The sequence below is a fragment of the Dicentrarchus labrax genome, unplaced genomic scaffold (assembly GCF_905237075.1).
Source record: "Dicentrarchus labrax unplaced genomic scaffold, dlabrax2021, whole genome shotgun sequence".
Classification (NCBI taxonomy): Eukaryota; Metazoa; Chordata; class Actinopteri; family Moronidae; genus Dicentrarchus; species Dicentrarchus labrax.
This window is the reverse complement of record NW_026136721.1, coordinates 28,249,553-28,266,276: the sequence shown is the minus strand read 5'-3', so window position 1 is coordinate 28,266,276 and position 16,724 is coordinate 28,249,553. Positions and strand designations below refer to the sequence as shown.

Here is a 16,724-nt window from a genome sequence, read left to right as displayed (position 1 = left end):
GTACAAAAACAAACAGGTTATATAGCCTATAGTTTTGTTCTAGTCCCATGTTAACATTGCTGAGAGCTGCTTCCCATCTCTCATTCCACACTATTTGCCACGTTATTTTATTCTCCACAACCATTTGACAACCACTGATCTAGAATACCTAGCATAGATTGGGTCCCACACTGGTACAAAATATGAACACCTCATAACAATGCACATACAACTTTGGGAACTATATACTCAAAATTGAACACAGCATCAGTTTTTGCAGGGCCATTGGATTTAATGTCATTGCTTGCATAAGTTTCTGTTGTGCCTCTACTACTCCCATTATATGCATAAAAACATACAGACAACAGTACAGTTTGTTGGTCATTTACATTTTTTATTAAATCTGTCAGGGTGTTTTAGACGGTCTCCTGGATGGGGGGCTCATAGCCATCAGCCCTCTCCACCTTGGCTCCAGTGTCATCACCGGTTGTCTTTGCAGCACTGCCGGCGCCGCCCTCACCGTGGAGCTCCATCAGTTTGCCCACTGAAACAGAACACAAATAGCTTTTACCTCAGGCTTATAAATAAAAAAGGTTAAGAGGACACTGGCAAATGTAAGCAACATGACCTTTCACACCTTAACCCCATGTGAGATTTTACAGCAGCCCAACTATTGCAAACCTGTTGCATTTCTCCACAAAAATACTTCTATAGCATTTTTCTTGTGAGGGAACTTCAGGTGATCTCATTAGGCAGTAATCAGGCGATCATCTGGGACCGAAACAGTTGTCATCATTTGTTCCCACCGGTAGAATGATGGGGGGAAAAAATACACTGGTATAGCCAGTGTTATAGCGGTGCATCACTTACACTCAAACTTGGGCTTCTTAAGCATCTTGACCTTGCGGACATAGACGTCGTGCAGAGGGTAGATGGACTGGCAGGCCTTCTCGATGTCCTTGCCGACACTGTCAGGGATCCTGGAACACAAACACAAACAATACATCAATGCAAAGGGTAATCACGATTCATCTTCGGACAAAACAGTAAGTCTACATAAACTTGCCTTTTTCACTGAACACCAATAACTTAATACATTTATTTCTCATTTCATTACTTCTGCTCTACATGTACATTAACTACAATGCAACTCTTTTACAAATGAAACCACCTCTGACATTACAAGATGCAAGACTCATTTCTTATCAAAAATACTTTGACCAAACGATCATTCAGGGGCAGGAGAAACTTTACGACTTACAGCTTGTTGACGACTTCCTTCAGGTCGTTGGTCTGAACCTCACGGGTCATGATCTCCATCATCTTCTTGCGGATCTGGCGGACCTGCTGGTGCTGGGCATAGGAGGTCTTTCTGATCTGGTTGGTGCGCTTCTTTGTGAAACCCACGCAGAACAGACGCAGAAGGTAGCCGTCGGTGGTCTTCACATCCACATGGGCTTCAATCATGGTCTGAATGGAGAGAAAAACAAAACAAAAAAACAATCTTGTTCAGACTTTATAGGAAAGATTTCAACCCAACAGTGGACAACTCTCACCTTTCTATCTGTGATAGAGCAATCTAACACCTAAACTCTGTGACCACAGTTCCTGCACCTGCTTTTTAACCACATTTCATTCTTCACACGGGATACATTTTCACACCTCTGTACCACACTGGAGTTTCATTCACTTGGTGTTTGGTTTATACACTTATTAATTGCCTTGTTAATTAAACTAGTAACTTGGCATACAATGAGCATTTAATATTTAATGTACAACCATCTGCCCATATTTCATTAGACAAAATTAAGGTTTTGCAACCAAAATCATTCAATTGCAGTAATTGTTATCCGTTTTAGAACACTTTGTAAAGCAAGTAGGTTTAAGTTATTTAAGGTTAAAGAAATCCACCAAAACACAAACCTAACTTTACTGTTCTTCCATGTTCATGGAGCACAACAAAAAGACAACCTAACCATGTTTCAGGATTAGAAAGGTTACATCCTTACACTTAAACTCCTGACTGCACCGTTCCTGCAAAAGGCAGTTAGCAGTGGAGCAAGTTTCTGGGCAGCGCCTGTATTTTCATTTCATTTTCGTCATACTGAATCTTCCAATGAACCAACATGAAAAACTTGACCTTTATTTATATTTCATGGGGTTTGCTGCTACTCAGCTAATCTGTATACAAAATGTCACTGTTGGCCAAAACACACATTGTGTGGACGACAATAGCCACATGCTAGGGAGGAATTACTGCCCTACAGTCGACCCCACACTTGCCAATTAGATAAATAAGTCCCAACTCAATAGTCAGCTCCCCTAAAAGGCTGACACAACTTACCCCCGATTTACACGTTGTTACCTTTGGTAAGACATTGTGATTTCACCCATTCATTAAATATTCTTAATATGGTTTTAAATTCTCCCCACTCACACTGAAAATAGCTAAATATGACTGCATACGAATGAATAGCACAAGCTTGAGAGAAGACATTTTGACTAGGATGTTGTTTCTCACTGCAACCTCAAATCAACCACCAATGCTCTTTTAGCAGTATCTTTAAATTTCCATTGAGAAGCTTGTCAGAAACTGTTTTCTACCATTACCACGGGAGTAGTTCGTCAAACACCTTTAACAGTCTTTCCTGCTACATTTCTCCAAGCACTCCACAGATTCAAACAACTGACCCTCCGGTCACAACCCAGATTCACCTGTACACTACCAGGGCTCCTAAATCCAGCTAATGTTGCAGATGTCCTCATCTTTACTTTGTGTTTAAGGTATGTAAACCTAACAATAACATTTTACTGCAGAGATTGTCAACCTGTAAAACACTAGGTATTGAGTTTGGGAACTGATTAAGGGTCAAACAAGTATTGATTTCGTATCGTTGCCAAAAACTCACACTGGCTACAGTGAAACGTTCAGAAGGACAACCACTATCATTCTTAAAAACCACGTCATCCATTACCTGCCATTTCTTGACCATGGAGCACATCTTGTCGCGGGTCAGGTCCATGCCGTGGAAGTTGGTGAGGCAGTTCTTGCCCTGAACGTCCTCGGTGATGAGCTTGAACTTGCGGAAGGCCACCTCGTCGTTCTGCAGGTCAGCAAGGCTCACCTCGAACACGCGTCCCTTAAGACCATCAGAGGCGATTCCTGGGTGGTTGCAAATGAAGAGCATGGGTTAGAAAACGAGGGACCTCTGGGACCTGAAGTAATGATAATCTCTGGAAACAAGGAATGGATTCTATCTATATATCTAGAGCTCTTGTCAGTAATCAGCAAACATTGTCGCCAAGAGCATGCAAGCATAACTAACACATGTAAGACCCAACATGTTACCATCCTTTAAGAGCACTTTAAAGTATTGATTTGAGTCTCACTCTTTAATATTTAATACAGACTCATCCCCACCCTGTCACTGATACTGTAAGCATGTAATTACAGTCTAATGTTAATGCGCACACACACACACACATACATATATATATGTAGACTTACTGGTTCCCTGAGTCCTGGTGACCAAGGTCTTGCCAAGATTGCGGATGTTGAACATGGCTGGTGCCTTGACATCATACCAGTCCTTCTTGGAGAAAGGGTCGACACTGCAGGGAAGAGTAACAAACCACAAAATGACCCAACAAACAAGAGCCAGCACAAATACAGACGGCTGTACAGCGGGGCTAGCGTGTACCATGCTAGGATTTACCTCCATCGGTTCAATTCACTAATGTCAGCGATTTCATAAACACCTTCACCGTAAAATTCAGACCCTCGTATTGTTGGTTTGCAGACACTGTCATTATCCTAATCAGTGGTCACTTAATTGTGGCGTGTAGCTGCCATGATGATGGGTAAGCTCGGCTATAACCATGCTACCAGTTGGTAGCCTCTCGCAAATAGCAGATACTGGCCGAATATACGCGGACTAAATAATACAGATTGTTATGGTTCCTTTTAGGGATAATTCACTGCAGTTTAAATGTACAAGAACAGTCAAATTAGCTGAGTTATAACGAAGTACTACAGCGGTGAATAAAGGGGACACAGCATGCTTTAACTCCCATTAAGCGCCACAGAGGCCGGCGACGACGAGACTAGCACTGACCCCCGTCACATCTACTTAAAATCGGCTTCATCCTCAACATTTCTCGCACCAAAGTTAGATTATCGAAAAGGGCGAAGCCTGTTTCGTGTAACAATGTGTGAATTTGCTACTTACATCTTCTTTTTGGCACCTTTTTTGCCGCCTTTGGTCAGCCTCTTATTCTTGCCGACTGCCATGTTGGCTACAGGGAGTGAAAGAGGAGGAAGAACGAAATCCCGCGAGAATTAAAGAGAGACTGAGGTCGTGAGATTTGTCTCATCTCGCGAGTCCTTGTCGGGTTCATCTGGCGGCCTCTGCTGGCAAAAGGCTCATATTGTGATAATATCATGAAGTAACCAAGCAATTGACTTTATTTGTGGTCTATTGATTATGCTTTGAAAAACTTACACTTACAATTACATACAGAGAAAAAAAGAGCACTGATAACGTAACTGGATCAATATTGTTATCGGTATATATTTATTATTTTAGTGTACTAGTAGTTAAATTAATTTAATCAATTAATATAGAAGAAAAACTCAGTTTATGAATTTCTCTGAAGACTTACATTAAGTTTTGGAAATTGAAAAGTTAATTAAAAATAAAGTGTAAAATATTTCAAAGCTGTAAATTCAGCACAAGTCAGTAGAAATTAAATTTCACAATTAAGATAAGATGATAAGATGTACCATTATTGATCCCACGTAGGATACATTTCAATTAGACATAGCAGCATAGGGGATTAGTGCAAAGAGTAGAGAAGTGGATTTGCAATAAGATATCACAAAATAAGAATATTACAAAACATAATAGAAAACATAGATGAAAAGTATAGCCTATACATATATAAAGTATAGCCTATACATTAGGCTATATGAAACATGCAAGTAAAATGGCGTGCAAATATTTTAAATTAGTGTAGACATCAATTTCTTTATAAAATGTGAGATTCAAACTGAAACAAGTAATTCAAGTACCCAATAACAGTGCCATGATTACTTGGACTCTCTCTGAACAGGCAGAACCAGTCTCTAGGTGTGTTAATGTGTCATGCAGGTGTGTTGCTTGTTATCCACCCATATTGTAACAAAGGGAAGAATTTTTGTCTGTTGGTAATATATAATCAAAGATAAATAAAACAAAAACAATCTCCTACACACTCATAGTGCTCATGTGCAGTATTATTCCTTTACCTGTTAAATAACTGTTGCAGTCCGACCATTGGTGACGTAAACACATTTGTATGTTCATATCTAAACAAGTAAGTAAAGTCTGATAAATGCAGTGTCTCTGCACACACAAGAAAACTCTGAACAGATTAAATTGCTGGCTTTAATGACAGGTTTAATCTGTCGCCATCAATATTTTGTCATCATTAATGTACTTTTCTCTGCTTTCTGTGTGTTTAAAGTGATTCTCCAGCGTTAGTCAGACACAATCTGAGAGTAAAGCTCTTGGCAAGGTCTCATTGATTTAACTGTTCTCTCTGACACTAAATCATTTGCAGAAATAATAATCTTCTGCTCAGCTATAAGACTTGATGAACAAGATGGCAGGAAGAGAGAGAAAAAAAGATGATTACAGTTAAACTTTGATATGCCACTGAATGTCTCACGCTTGGAGTCTCATTATCTCTATAGAGTCCGTTTAGAAAAAAAACGATGGTTCATGTTCAGTAAAGGTCAGTAAAAGCTTTTTTAAAGGCGTATTTAAGATGGAGCACCTTTGGGCTGCGGTGAACAAGTCTGCTGATTTCAGGACATTACATCAGAGACGAGGCCTGCGTCTCATGGGTGGTGCTGCTGGCTTCCATGACTCCCAGGGTCCCCGAGGGCTCAGCAACACTTTACCGGAAGGTCAGTGGTAACGGTAACGCCAGCTGCCTCTGTGGCAACAACACTCATAGTTGCTCAGCACATGCTGCAGAGCGAATATGAAGTCACCAGTATGAGCAGAGAAAAGGAGGAGACAAATACTTTAAAATGTGGGCATTGTTTAACACATATATGGGTACGTATTATAACAACCAGATTGGGTTTGATTAGATTTCATGCAATAATACATGAAACTGGGGACTTCTGAATAGATCAGCTATGTAAACATCTCATGTGGCATGGGTTTGTTGGTGGTAATTTGAAAAGGCAAGCAAAGCAGAGCTGTCACTTTGCTTTAATGTTTGGTTTTTCCACTGCCTCGGGATGCAGACATCTGTCAATGTGCTGTTGTGCTGCAGAAAAACAAAGCTAAATACATTTCAACCCCCCTCACGCTTTCTGTTTTTTTCATAGCTTAAAGCTGTGCTTAGTGCTTGTTCAACATATTAGACTACCTAAAAAAAGAAGTTACAACTTCCCCTCTAGGGGCTGATAGTGTTGGACATGTACTCATTTGTGGTATTTTTTTTCATCTGTTATAATCACACATTTTTATTCAGTTGCTTTGTCTAAATACATGCAATATCCTCTGAAATATACTGTAAGGGTTTATTGTTCTGCCATTCAGTATGCAGCCCTGTATCATAGGAAACATGGACGTTTTCCTGAGTTTCTTCTGATGAAACTGGGGTTTGTAATGTAGGTGAAACTACCACCCTGTTCACTTTCTCAACTGGTACATTAAGAGCCTAAGGTCCTTATTGCAATGATACTACAGGAGACTAAAGCAATACAACAGGCCCACTATAAAGTCACAGTAAAAAGGTCTTCAGTGACCTTGTCATGAGTTCTAAAGACACATGAGCTCTGTAAACGTTACACATTGAAATCAGTTCTGCATTTTCTATTAAAAGATTCCATTTGTATTTAATTTAGATTAGTTGCAGAAAGTTACATTCAAAACTTTACTTAAAAATTAAATGCAAAAGTGTCTAAATTCATTGTAAAGTGTAAAAAGTAAGTGTAGAAAGTGTAGAATCATTGGCTTATTATTACTGTTGAATTGATATATGAACAGCAATGTTGCAGCTGCACATGGTAGAGCCTTATATTTTCCAATCAAACACGCTACTAAACTTTTCTGTCTTTAGGTCATGAGACACACATTTCACACGCTTTGCTTTAGTGCAATAACTCGATTCATGCTGCACTGATATCCATTGAAAGAAGACACTTGATCCACCACCATATTCCATTTACTTATGTGCATTTTTAAAAAATAAAATTTAAAGCCTATGCTTTGTGTAGTCTAGACAATGCACCCGATTATACGAACCCCTAATTTTTTTTTAATGTAAAATCTCAGTGTGCATAGTGACTATACCAGTCAGATAAATGTAGAGATCAACCAAAACTACTCTATTGCTACAGTTTTAGTTCAAAAACTTTATTGCTTCTATATTAGTATATCTTACAATTTGTCTAATTTAATATGCCTATTACAATATTATACTGTTTAAATGAGGGTCTTATGAGGTCTCTACACGTATAACATGTCATTATTAGGTTTTTCTCTCTAATATTGTGTAGTATTAGAATAAAGTCGCATCAAATATTGACACTAAAGCACAAATAGCCTATCTCAAGTACAGTATTTGAGTAAATGCATTTATATCCCTCGTCAGATTGATGAAACACAAGTCGCCGATGTTGATTTTAACCCAATCCCAGCGTGTCGTGCTAGATCGCCACCTGAGCGACACACCTGCCACTGAGCTGAACAGACTCAGCCTCCCCCCCCCCCACTCCCTCCCCCACTGCGCATGCGCCGCTCACTCAAGGGCTACACTGTCATGGCGGTGACGAGCTGAAGCTACCGGGGTAAATCAGGAAGCGAATGCAGCGCAGCTGGGTTAACGTTGACATTTAAGCAAGTCCGTGGAGTTTGCCGGAGAGGACCGAGCGGACCTCTCTGTCCTTCGTCGACTTCCTCCGGAGCTGCCGACGGACTTGCCCCCCCGCCCCCCTCCTTTCTTCCAGTTTGTGAGTTTTCTCGGGTCTGCCAGGCGCGCTACCTGTCAAGTATCCGGACTCGGTGACAATAGCAACTTCCACTGCTGTGCGGGGGTATTAAAGTCACCGTATCCTCGTTTGCCATTTGACCGAGCCGAGGAGAGAAGGAGGAGGAGGAGGAGGAGGAAGAGAGAGAGAGAGAGAGAGAGAGAGGGGGAGAAACCCGGTTCAGGGCGAGCTCCGCTTCACCTGCGTCTCCCTCTGTGGTTACCTGCAGCACACTTCCTCACGGCTTTTAACAGCATTAATCCATCCGTCTGCTATCAAGTTACGGACCAAGGGGGGAGAGAGAGAGAGAGGGAGAGAGGGAGAGAAAGAAAGAGAGGAGTAGTTCACTGTGGAGTGAAGCGGTGACATTTCCAGTCTCGTAGTGTGAACAGCTAACAAATTCCCTTTGCCCCCCCTTTTTTTAATTTTGTTTTGTTTTTGTTGTTGCCCACTTTCGAGGCTCATTCGCAGTTTTTTGGATGGGGAGGAAAACGTTCAGTTTGTGTGCCTGTAGACTGTCACAACAACTCAGCTGAAGGGGAGCTAGAGCCCTCTTTCTCCTCCGCCGACATCGGGCTGCACTGTCACCATTGGAGGTGAACAGGTGCCTTACCTGTGAACGCCACCTGTCCCCGTCCTTCCCTTTTTTTTTTTTTTTTTCTAGCAAATGGCTAGTGAGGAGGCGGCGGGCGCTGCGCAGCCAGGTGATGGAAAGGACGGGAGATCGGGCGCCATGGCGCTCAACCCCGGAGTGCCTATCAGGGGGATAAGGATGAAATTCGCCGTCCTCGCTGGCCTGGTGGAAGTTGGGGAAGTTTCCAACCGAGACATCGTGGAGACGGTGTTCAACCTGGTAAGCTGATTACGAGCGCTCAGGATAGGCCTTTTAGATAGCACTGTGAGGAGCTCCTGGTTGTGACATCTTAAACGTTTGGAAAAGTCTGACATCATCCTCATCTGCATGGAAAGGCGTTGATGATCTTGCGTGGCTTTACACAATGAAGTGGGAATACTTTAGCACCAAAGCGGTGACTCTATGCTGAGGTCATGGGTCATGTGCGGAATTACTTTCTTTTTTCCTGGTTGCTCCTGATTGTCCTTGTTGTTGCCCTTTATTTGAAATAACATTCTTTATTAATCAATACCAAACAGCTTGGGCTACAGTTTCAGGCTCCTATATTGGTATATTTCTTACAATTTGTCTAATTTAATATACCTATTACAATATTATACTGTTTAAATAAGGGTCTTATGAGGTCTCGTACACCTATAACATGTAATTATTTGGTTTGATCAAAGGAAAAAAAACACGTTGCTCCTCAGTTTTTGATTTAAATACATGTCGGAGGAATCATCATGGCAGAAAAGCTGTTGAAGCAAATCAGCTGGTGCTTTTTATGACATATCCAGGTCAGGTGTGTGTGTGTGTGTGTGTGTGTCTTATCTGTCTACTACCTGTTGGCCATCCTAAAGTCCTTATCCAGCTTTGTCTGCACTGATAGCCCTACTGGCAGCCCGAGTTATGAAATGACTTTGTGGTTCCTGCAACGAGAATGAATGAATGAATGAGACTACCAGTAAGAAGGAAGTTTAGCGTAAAGGAGAAAGCATGCTCAACTAGAGTTTGGCTCGTGGGGGGGGGAGAGAGAGAGAGAGAGAGAGAGAGAGAGAGAGAGAGAGAGAGAGAGAGAGAGAGAGAGAGGCGAAGGTGGAACCTGCAAAACTGCTTTGTCACTGTGGCAATACAATGGAGTCATTTTTATTTTTTTTTTTTTTTTTTTTTTTTTAGAAAAGGGAGGCTCACCCTCCACGTCTGTTGCCTCAAAATGTGCTCCCCCACAGTGGAGGCAAATGAAACTGTAGTAGTACTTCCCTCCCCTCATGAGGAGTACTAAACACAAAGCTCTTCCATCATCCAACCAGCGAGCCAGCCTCTACGTCTGTAAGAGAAACTAGCACATGTTGACTTGACGGATGCGTTCTCTACAATTTATATTCATCAACTAATTGTTTTGGCTCTGGCGTTGAGCTGTTTAATAATAACTTGGTTTCTCAAAAGAGTTTCAGTGCAACTTTATTGCATACTAATAAAATGAAAATGAATTTCTACTGTAAGGGCAGAGTGATAGACTGTGTGTGTGTGTGTGTGTGTGTGTGTGTGTGTGTGTGTGTGTCTCATGTTAAACAGATATTTATTGTATCATTCAATGTAAAAAAACGTACACTTTGTATTTCAATAACCACTAAATAGGCGCTGGAGTAGTTTAATAGAGATGCAAATCACTCATTTCTTGTGTCCTTGGTTAGAAACTGGTTTTATTCATACTGTGATTATTAATGAGAATCAGGAAAACATGCGAGAGCCAGTAGTGCCTTTTTTAGATTCGTAAGGCAGCAAATACAAATATCACAGGGAGTACAGTTCAGTTTTCAGTTGCATGGTCCATAGAGAGGCAGCTACTAATTACTATATGTTATTTTTCGCATTTTCTTTCTGTGGAAAACTCAAAAAATGAGCTGGACAGCCATGCTTATGTTTTGACAGAAGTATCAGTATGCAGTCTGCTGGTGTCCCTGGGACTCCACGTTTTAGCACGGTCAGTGTCATTTTAGGGCTTTGAGAAATGGCACCATGCATTTCATTATGCTTACCACCCTCCACGCTCTGTCTCTCATGCCCTCCACATCCTCTGCTCACCTTCCACGTGGGTGATAATGTGATTTACCATATAGGCCAGAGCCTCTTCGCTTTAGTGGTATCTCATTTGCAACCATCTCACTGCATGAGTCCTACATGGTATTTGGTTAAATGCGACATCGTTTTACTCAAAAGAATTATCAAAAAAATTTAATAATGTGACCCAAAGCAGTTACTGTGTTTTTTGCCTGAAGTCAGGAAGTCTTTAAATAGGCAAGAAGACTGTATCTCATAGTCTCATTTAGTCAAAACTGATATGCATGCAGCTGCATGTGGGTTTTACACATTTGTCTCTCGGTTGTTACATCTGGTCCATGCTAGCTGCATATCTATTTAACGTACACCAGTATACCTGTGTCAGTTAAAAGTGAAAGTAAAGTTGAGTACACCAGAGAAGGAAGGATCTGGTTAGATCAGAGCTATGGAATATTAAATCATCCATATTTGCTAGACTTTTGTGCCCTCAGGTGTCAAAAACTACAGGTTATGAACTTCTTTTTGCAACACAGAATTGCTAAAAATCTGGATTATCTTATTAGTATCAGCCATAAGAAGCAGGTAGTTATCGGTTATTGTATTGGCGAGACAAAAAAATCCATAATGTGCATCCCTAAAGGGAACCCTCTTAGGAATGAACAAGAACAGGCACAGACATAAAGAAAGACAGGTTTAAGGAGCGCAGTTCAACTATCCATAAAGTTTTTAATTAAAAAATGGTAATTTGTCTGTGTGGTGGAGTATCCTAAACACACAACCACACATTAACTGTAATTAGAAACTCTCTAATGTTCTGCTACTTAGAAATGTTGGTTGCCTTCTCACAGCTCGTAGGGTCGCAACTGTCTCAGTTTACAATCTCAAAGTATTTATTTATTTTTTAAGCATAGCTAGTGCACTGACAGGAAGCAGTGAACTTCACAACATTATTTTTATTTCATTTAGTTTTTCATGCAGTAAAACCAATCATAAGTACAGTAGTATCACAATTCAACATATGGCATTTTGCCATAACTGATTAACTTGAATGGTAGGTTTACATACAACCTCCCTCAGTAAATTTGCCATCTTTCTTGCGCAGGAGGACAATTTGTGGAAAGAGTTCAGCTTTAACTTGACTTTCTTTACATTGGCTCATGTATTATTGAAGCCCCTACACAACAATATTAGTCCACCCACACAAGTGTTGTCACTTATGTTGCCTGATTAGACCTCTTCTCAGGTCTGTGTGGGCGTGTATGAACAACAAAGCAGCTCCATCCACCTTCAACCTGAGTTGAGATCTGTTCAGTCAGAGTAGTTGAAAACTGTGTGGCTTTGCAAGGCCTTTTTAAGGTTTTATTGCTTAAAATATTCATCACTCTGTTGGTGATTGTCAGTTAAAAACATTTAATTAAAATACTGAAAATGTTCTCTAACATAAGGCTGCACAGATTTGGTAGTCAAAAGCTTCTTTATGCACATATTATTTGGCCTTTTCATCCTTAAATGCAGCAGTAAGCAATATATTCTACACTGATTTGAAGGACTAATAATAGTGTGAAAGGGCTACTCCCAATCCCACTGAGAATCAATGCCCTACTTCACAGCCCTATGCAGCTTTCTATCACTGATCTCATGGTTGAGTTTATGGTACAAAAAAAAAACCCCAACCAAAACCTACTGGTTTCTGATAACATGTTGGGCAGCAGCTTTCAGCCCACAAGATCACACAAACATATTATACAGTACGATTCTTGCACTGCAAAAGCACACACAGTTGAACATCAAACCAGAGGAACCATTGGAGACTATTTCTGGCTGCCTGTCAGATTTTAAGTCCAATGGTCACTGGTGTTTTTAGCCCTAGTTTAGCCTGCCAGCTCTAGAGAATAATATCTGGGAAACCTGCGCTTGGTAAATGTTTGACTTTCTTCACCAGTCACTCATTCATTTCATTTTTTTTTAAGGCAGGTAGAATACAGTTGGTTTGTGTGAGCTCCTGTGTTGTAAGTGGCAGCCCACAGTTTTACAGGAAGCTGAATTGTTTTTGTTTTCTTAGTCTGGCTAACCAAAACTGTCTACTGAAAGCTGCAAAGAGCTGCAAAGTGGGGGGTTAATTCTCAGTTGGGTTGTCAGCAACAATGGTTACTGACTGATGTATCCGTCTGATGTCATTTTCAGTCAACGCTGGCGCGGGGTTGGTTAGTGAACGGTTACCAGGCAGTTAATATTGAAACTACATGTTTATGCAAAGGCAGTGATTTAATACATGATAAAATATAATGACATCTCCTTATTTAGGATAATAGATTATTTCTACAATGACACAAAAAGGGGAGTGCAAAGGTTTTGGTACTAGGGTCCTCATGATAATGCTTAAACTATTGAATAATTATAGAAGATACGATTAGTCGACTAAAAAAATTATGGTAGGAAATAATGAAATAATTGCAGATTAATCGATAAGCAAAATAGTTGGCAAAGTCATTTTTCATGCAGAAATTGGGATATTATTTCCTGCTTTTCTCTGTTTTATATCATTAAAACTGAATATCTTACAGTTTTGGACTGTCACTATTTTATGACATTATGTAGACCAGAAAATAATTGGCAAATTAGTCTACTAATCTAACTGTTAGTTACAGCCATAATAGAAGAGAATAAACATTAAATGAACTTTAATTTACTTACTTTAAATTACTTATTGGTAGTGCTGTCAGTTAAACGCGCTAACGGCGTTAACGCAAACCCATTTTAACGGCGTCAATTTTTTTTATCGCAAGATTAACGTTCTTTTTGGCCTAGCACACTTTGTAGTTTTTTTCACATGCTGTTGCAACAACTAGTAACGTTAGAAAAACTACAACACCACACCGGATCTAGCTAGACGGGAAATAAAACAGGCACGCCGCACACACACTTGTTTAAGAGTAGTAGACGTTACGTTTTGAGTGGATGGCGAGTGCGAGACGCCGAAATGGATGCCAATAATATTCTGAATGGAAAGTTTACTTTTTAAAAGTTGCCAAATGGTTCCATTAACAAGACCAAAGTGATCTGTGTGTTTTGTTGTTGTGAACTGAGCTATCATCGCAGCACGTCCAGTCTGAAATACCACTTGATGGCCAAGCACACAGCTGATGCGAATTCTCTGCCCCCTCGTCAAAGCCAGGCGACAGTGGATGATTTTTCAATAAAAACAACATTTGCACGAAGCAAGCCGATCCACTTTTCCATGTTGATAAGAGCATTAAAATGAGGAAAAATAATGGGACAAAAAGAAATCAAGGAACATTTAGAATGGATAAAAATGTGCGATTAATTGCGAGTTAACTATGACATTAATGCGATTAATCGCGATTAAATATTTTAATCGTTTGACAGCACTACTTATTGGACAATAAGTCATCATCTACTCAAGTGAGATCTGCTTCTGTCAACTCATGTCCTGAGAACAACAACAACAAAAAGACACTTCTGTGTACCAAAAGTCACAATGCACCTGCAACAATATTACTTCAATTATCACATGTACAACATATAGTCTTCCTGGACTCTACACCACTGATTATTGTATAGCTATGTGCAGAAGAGCTGGCCTGAGCCACGCTCATGGCTCTTCTGTTAGGTGACACAGGAGATGGGTGAGTTTGTGGTGTGGAATGTAACTTTGGCTTTTCCTGAAGGCAAGGTCATAGGGTTGGCTGCTAGCTTTGTGGACAGCAGTGGGAACCAAAGAATCTGTGCACATGGTTGTGTTAATGTAATTGTTGATCTCTCTTAACAAATTTGAAACATCACATTAAGGTAATACGTTTCCTTTTAATGTACGCTACATAGAGTGCCAAAGTCAAGGTCCATAGCAAAGGACAGTCACACGTTTAAATCACTGATGTATTTTGGAAGGATGTATTTAATTTTTGCCGTCCCCATTTTAGGGACTACAGATGAATTTAGACATGTCCCAGGGCCTCTTAAACCAAAGTGCTTCTGTTCTATTACTGGACTATTTGGAAAACAGCAGTCTGATGATTAGAACTTAGTTTGATGCCTGAAATCATTTTGTTCTAATTTTGGAAAATGTCTCTTCACATGTTCTCATTTCTCTTGAGCCACTGAGCATACACAGTATATTGTAAAATAGATATAATACATTTATTACATCTAATATTAGGCTGTAGCTATAGTTTAAAAGTCATCTTGTGTTTCAGGTTTGTAAATATTTCATGTTATGTGCTGGTATTTAGTTTCCTATGTAAGGGGCAACTGCAGGAAAATGCAGACATCTTGCTTTGTTTCTGAATTCCCGGCTTGCTTCCCTTGCCTTGTATCAAAGAGAAAAATCTGTATTATTATTTAAAGGTGTCATTCTTTGGCTGAACATGCGTGGTATCTGTTTGATGGTTCGCTGTTGCCCCCTTTATCATTTCATGTACTGATGTTGACACAGAGGATCTTACTTTGAGGTAGGCTGTCACAAGTGAAATGAATTATTCTAAATTGCATCTTCCCTGTGCTTCTTTAAATAGTCTACTTAATACCTTTTTCTACACACCACTGCAAAGCACCCTGTACTACTGGAATTTATAATGTATCAGGTTTTAAAATTGTGAAATTGATTTTACCAGCTTTTGGTATCAGCAGATATGCAGGCTATGTTTGTCTTTAACAACTAGGAACTGGAAGGCGGCAGTTAGATAGTGAGATAAGCTATGTAACAATATAACATGATAACCACAAGGCATCAAATTAGTTTTAATAGAACAACTTTAGTCTTTTTTTTTTGACATTTTTGAAGACTTTAAAGACCTAAAAACAAATTTTCCCAGTTATATCTATTGGTATTTAGGTTGTATGTGTCATGTTTTTTTTAATCAGGGTAACAATGCAAATGTATTCTTACTTACTGCTCCCATGAAAAAAATGCCCCATGTCATTATGAGAAGATAATGTGGCATTTCAAATTAATGATCACTGTAATAACATTGGAGTATGACCCTGAGGGTCAAGATAACAGCTTCTTTTAATTCCCTGGCGATGGGCATATGACGTATAGCCAGGAATGCAACAAACGTGCAAGCTATCCCTTTACTTGCACACATTAACACAAGTGGTAGGGGAGTGAGGGCGATCCTTGTCCTCTCTCCAGGCATGCTTTGCCCTCTCTGGCAGTAACAAAGAGCCCTCTAATCTGACACATGAATGAAACCCTATCTGCTTCTGTCAGTTATCTGTCGCATCAGCCCAATTCCACGGTCACACCTTTTTCCTCTTTCTCCACTGTAGCCAAAAGCAGTTTGGAGCCCTGGATGGGTGTTGTCTAAATAAGCACGACTGGACACTGTTTATAGTCCTAAATGAGTGATTTGTTTTATTTTCAACATTACCTTCAATGCTCGACCTTTTTTTTTTATTTCCCTAAACAAAAGCGGACATTTTTGTGGCCTTTGCACCATTTTGGCTATAACCTCTTATTGACGGTTATTACAGTGTCAACACAGTGATCATCTTAAAGGTGAACACACAGGTTTGACCAGCCAGCATGCAGTTTAGCTATAACTGGTTCTAAATGGCCATTACTCGGATGTTCTTGTGCTGTTTACCTGTATAGTTTGTCATTATTTAGCCCCAAGACGATCAGATAACGTACCCATCGTGCCTCATCATCTGCTGCTTGCTGACAAACAGGCATATGGCCTCGGGAGTCAACCGTGCTTGAAAGAGATGTCCGTCAACTAAGAGACTGTAATGGCTTAGGAAATACACGTTTTGAGATATTGTTTGGTAATGCTTAAGATACAGTATTTTGAGGCTTGGGGCTAGAAAATAGAAAAATAGGTCTGGGATGGTATTTCTTATTTTCTAATTCAACAGAAATTTTATCTGACTGTTGTGGAATGCAAATATCACAGTATGTTTGTTTTCATAGTTCTGAAAACCAGTTCCATATGGCAATTTGCTGCTTAATTAGCTCAAAGGATTGTTTTGTCTTTTCCTCCTAATTGCAAAAAGACATATGGACAACTCGTTTGTTTTAGG

At 40.0% G+C, this 16,724-nt stretch overlaps 2 protein-coding genes and 1 non-coding gene across 10 annotated transcripts in view; 1 reads left to right on the top strand and 2 right to left on the bottom strand.

Annotated features, from left to right (window-relative positions):
- Positions 1-352: 352 nt before the first annotated feature.
- Positions 353-4,359, bottom strand: rps3a (ribosomal protein S3A). The gene is made up of 6 exons (XM_051384772.1): positions 4,209-4,359; positions 3,488-3,591; positions 2,955-3,142; positions 1,241-1,449; positions 850-959; positions 353-523 (listed from the first exon to the last, which is right to left on the bottom strand). Exons 1-6 carry the CDS (start codon positions 4,268-4,270, stop codon positions 396-398), a joined length of 801 nt encoding a protein of 266 aa, XP_051240732.1. The 5' UTR covers positions 4,271-4,359; the 3' UTR covers positions 353-395.
- LOC127355676 (small nucleolar RNA SNORD73) lies at positions 711-780 on the bottom strand. The gene has a single exon (XR_007881823.1). It is a non-coding gene; the product is annotated as a small nucleolar RNA SNORD73 (small nucleolar RNA).
- A 3,440-nt stretch (positions 4,360-7,799) lies between the features above and the next one.
- Positions 7,800-16,724, top strand: part of lrba (LPS responsive beige-like anchor protein) — a 185,419-nt gene continuing 176,494 nt past the window's right edge. For 6 of the 8 annotated variants that reach the window (XM_051384754.1, XM_051384759.1, XM_051384758.1 and 3 more), the window contains exon 1: positions 7,801-8,861. In XM_051384754.1, the coding sequence (XP_051240714.1) occupies positions 8,676-8,861 (186 nt within the window). In that variant the 5' untranslated portion in view covers positions 7,801-8,675. Of the gene's footprint in view, positions 8,862-16,724 lie in introns of all 8 variants that reach the window. The other 2 variants (XM_051384753.1, XM_051384755.1) reach the window with 1 other exon arrangement.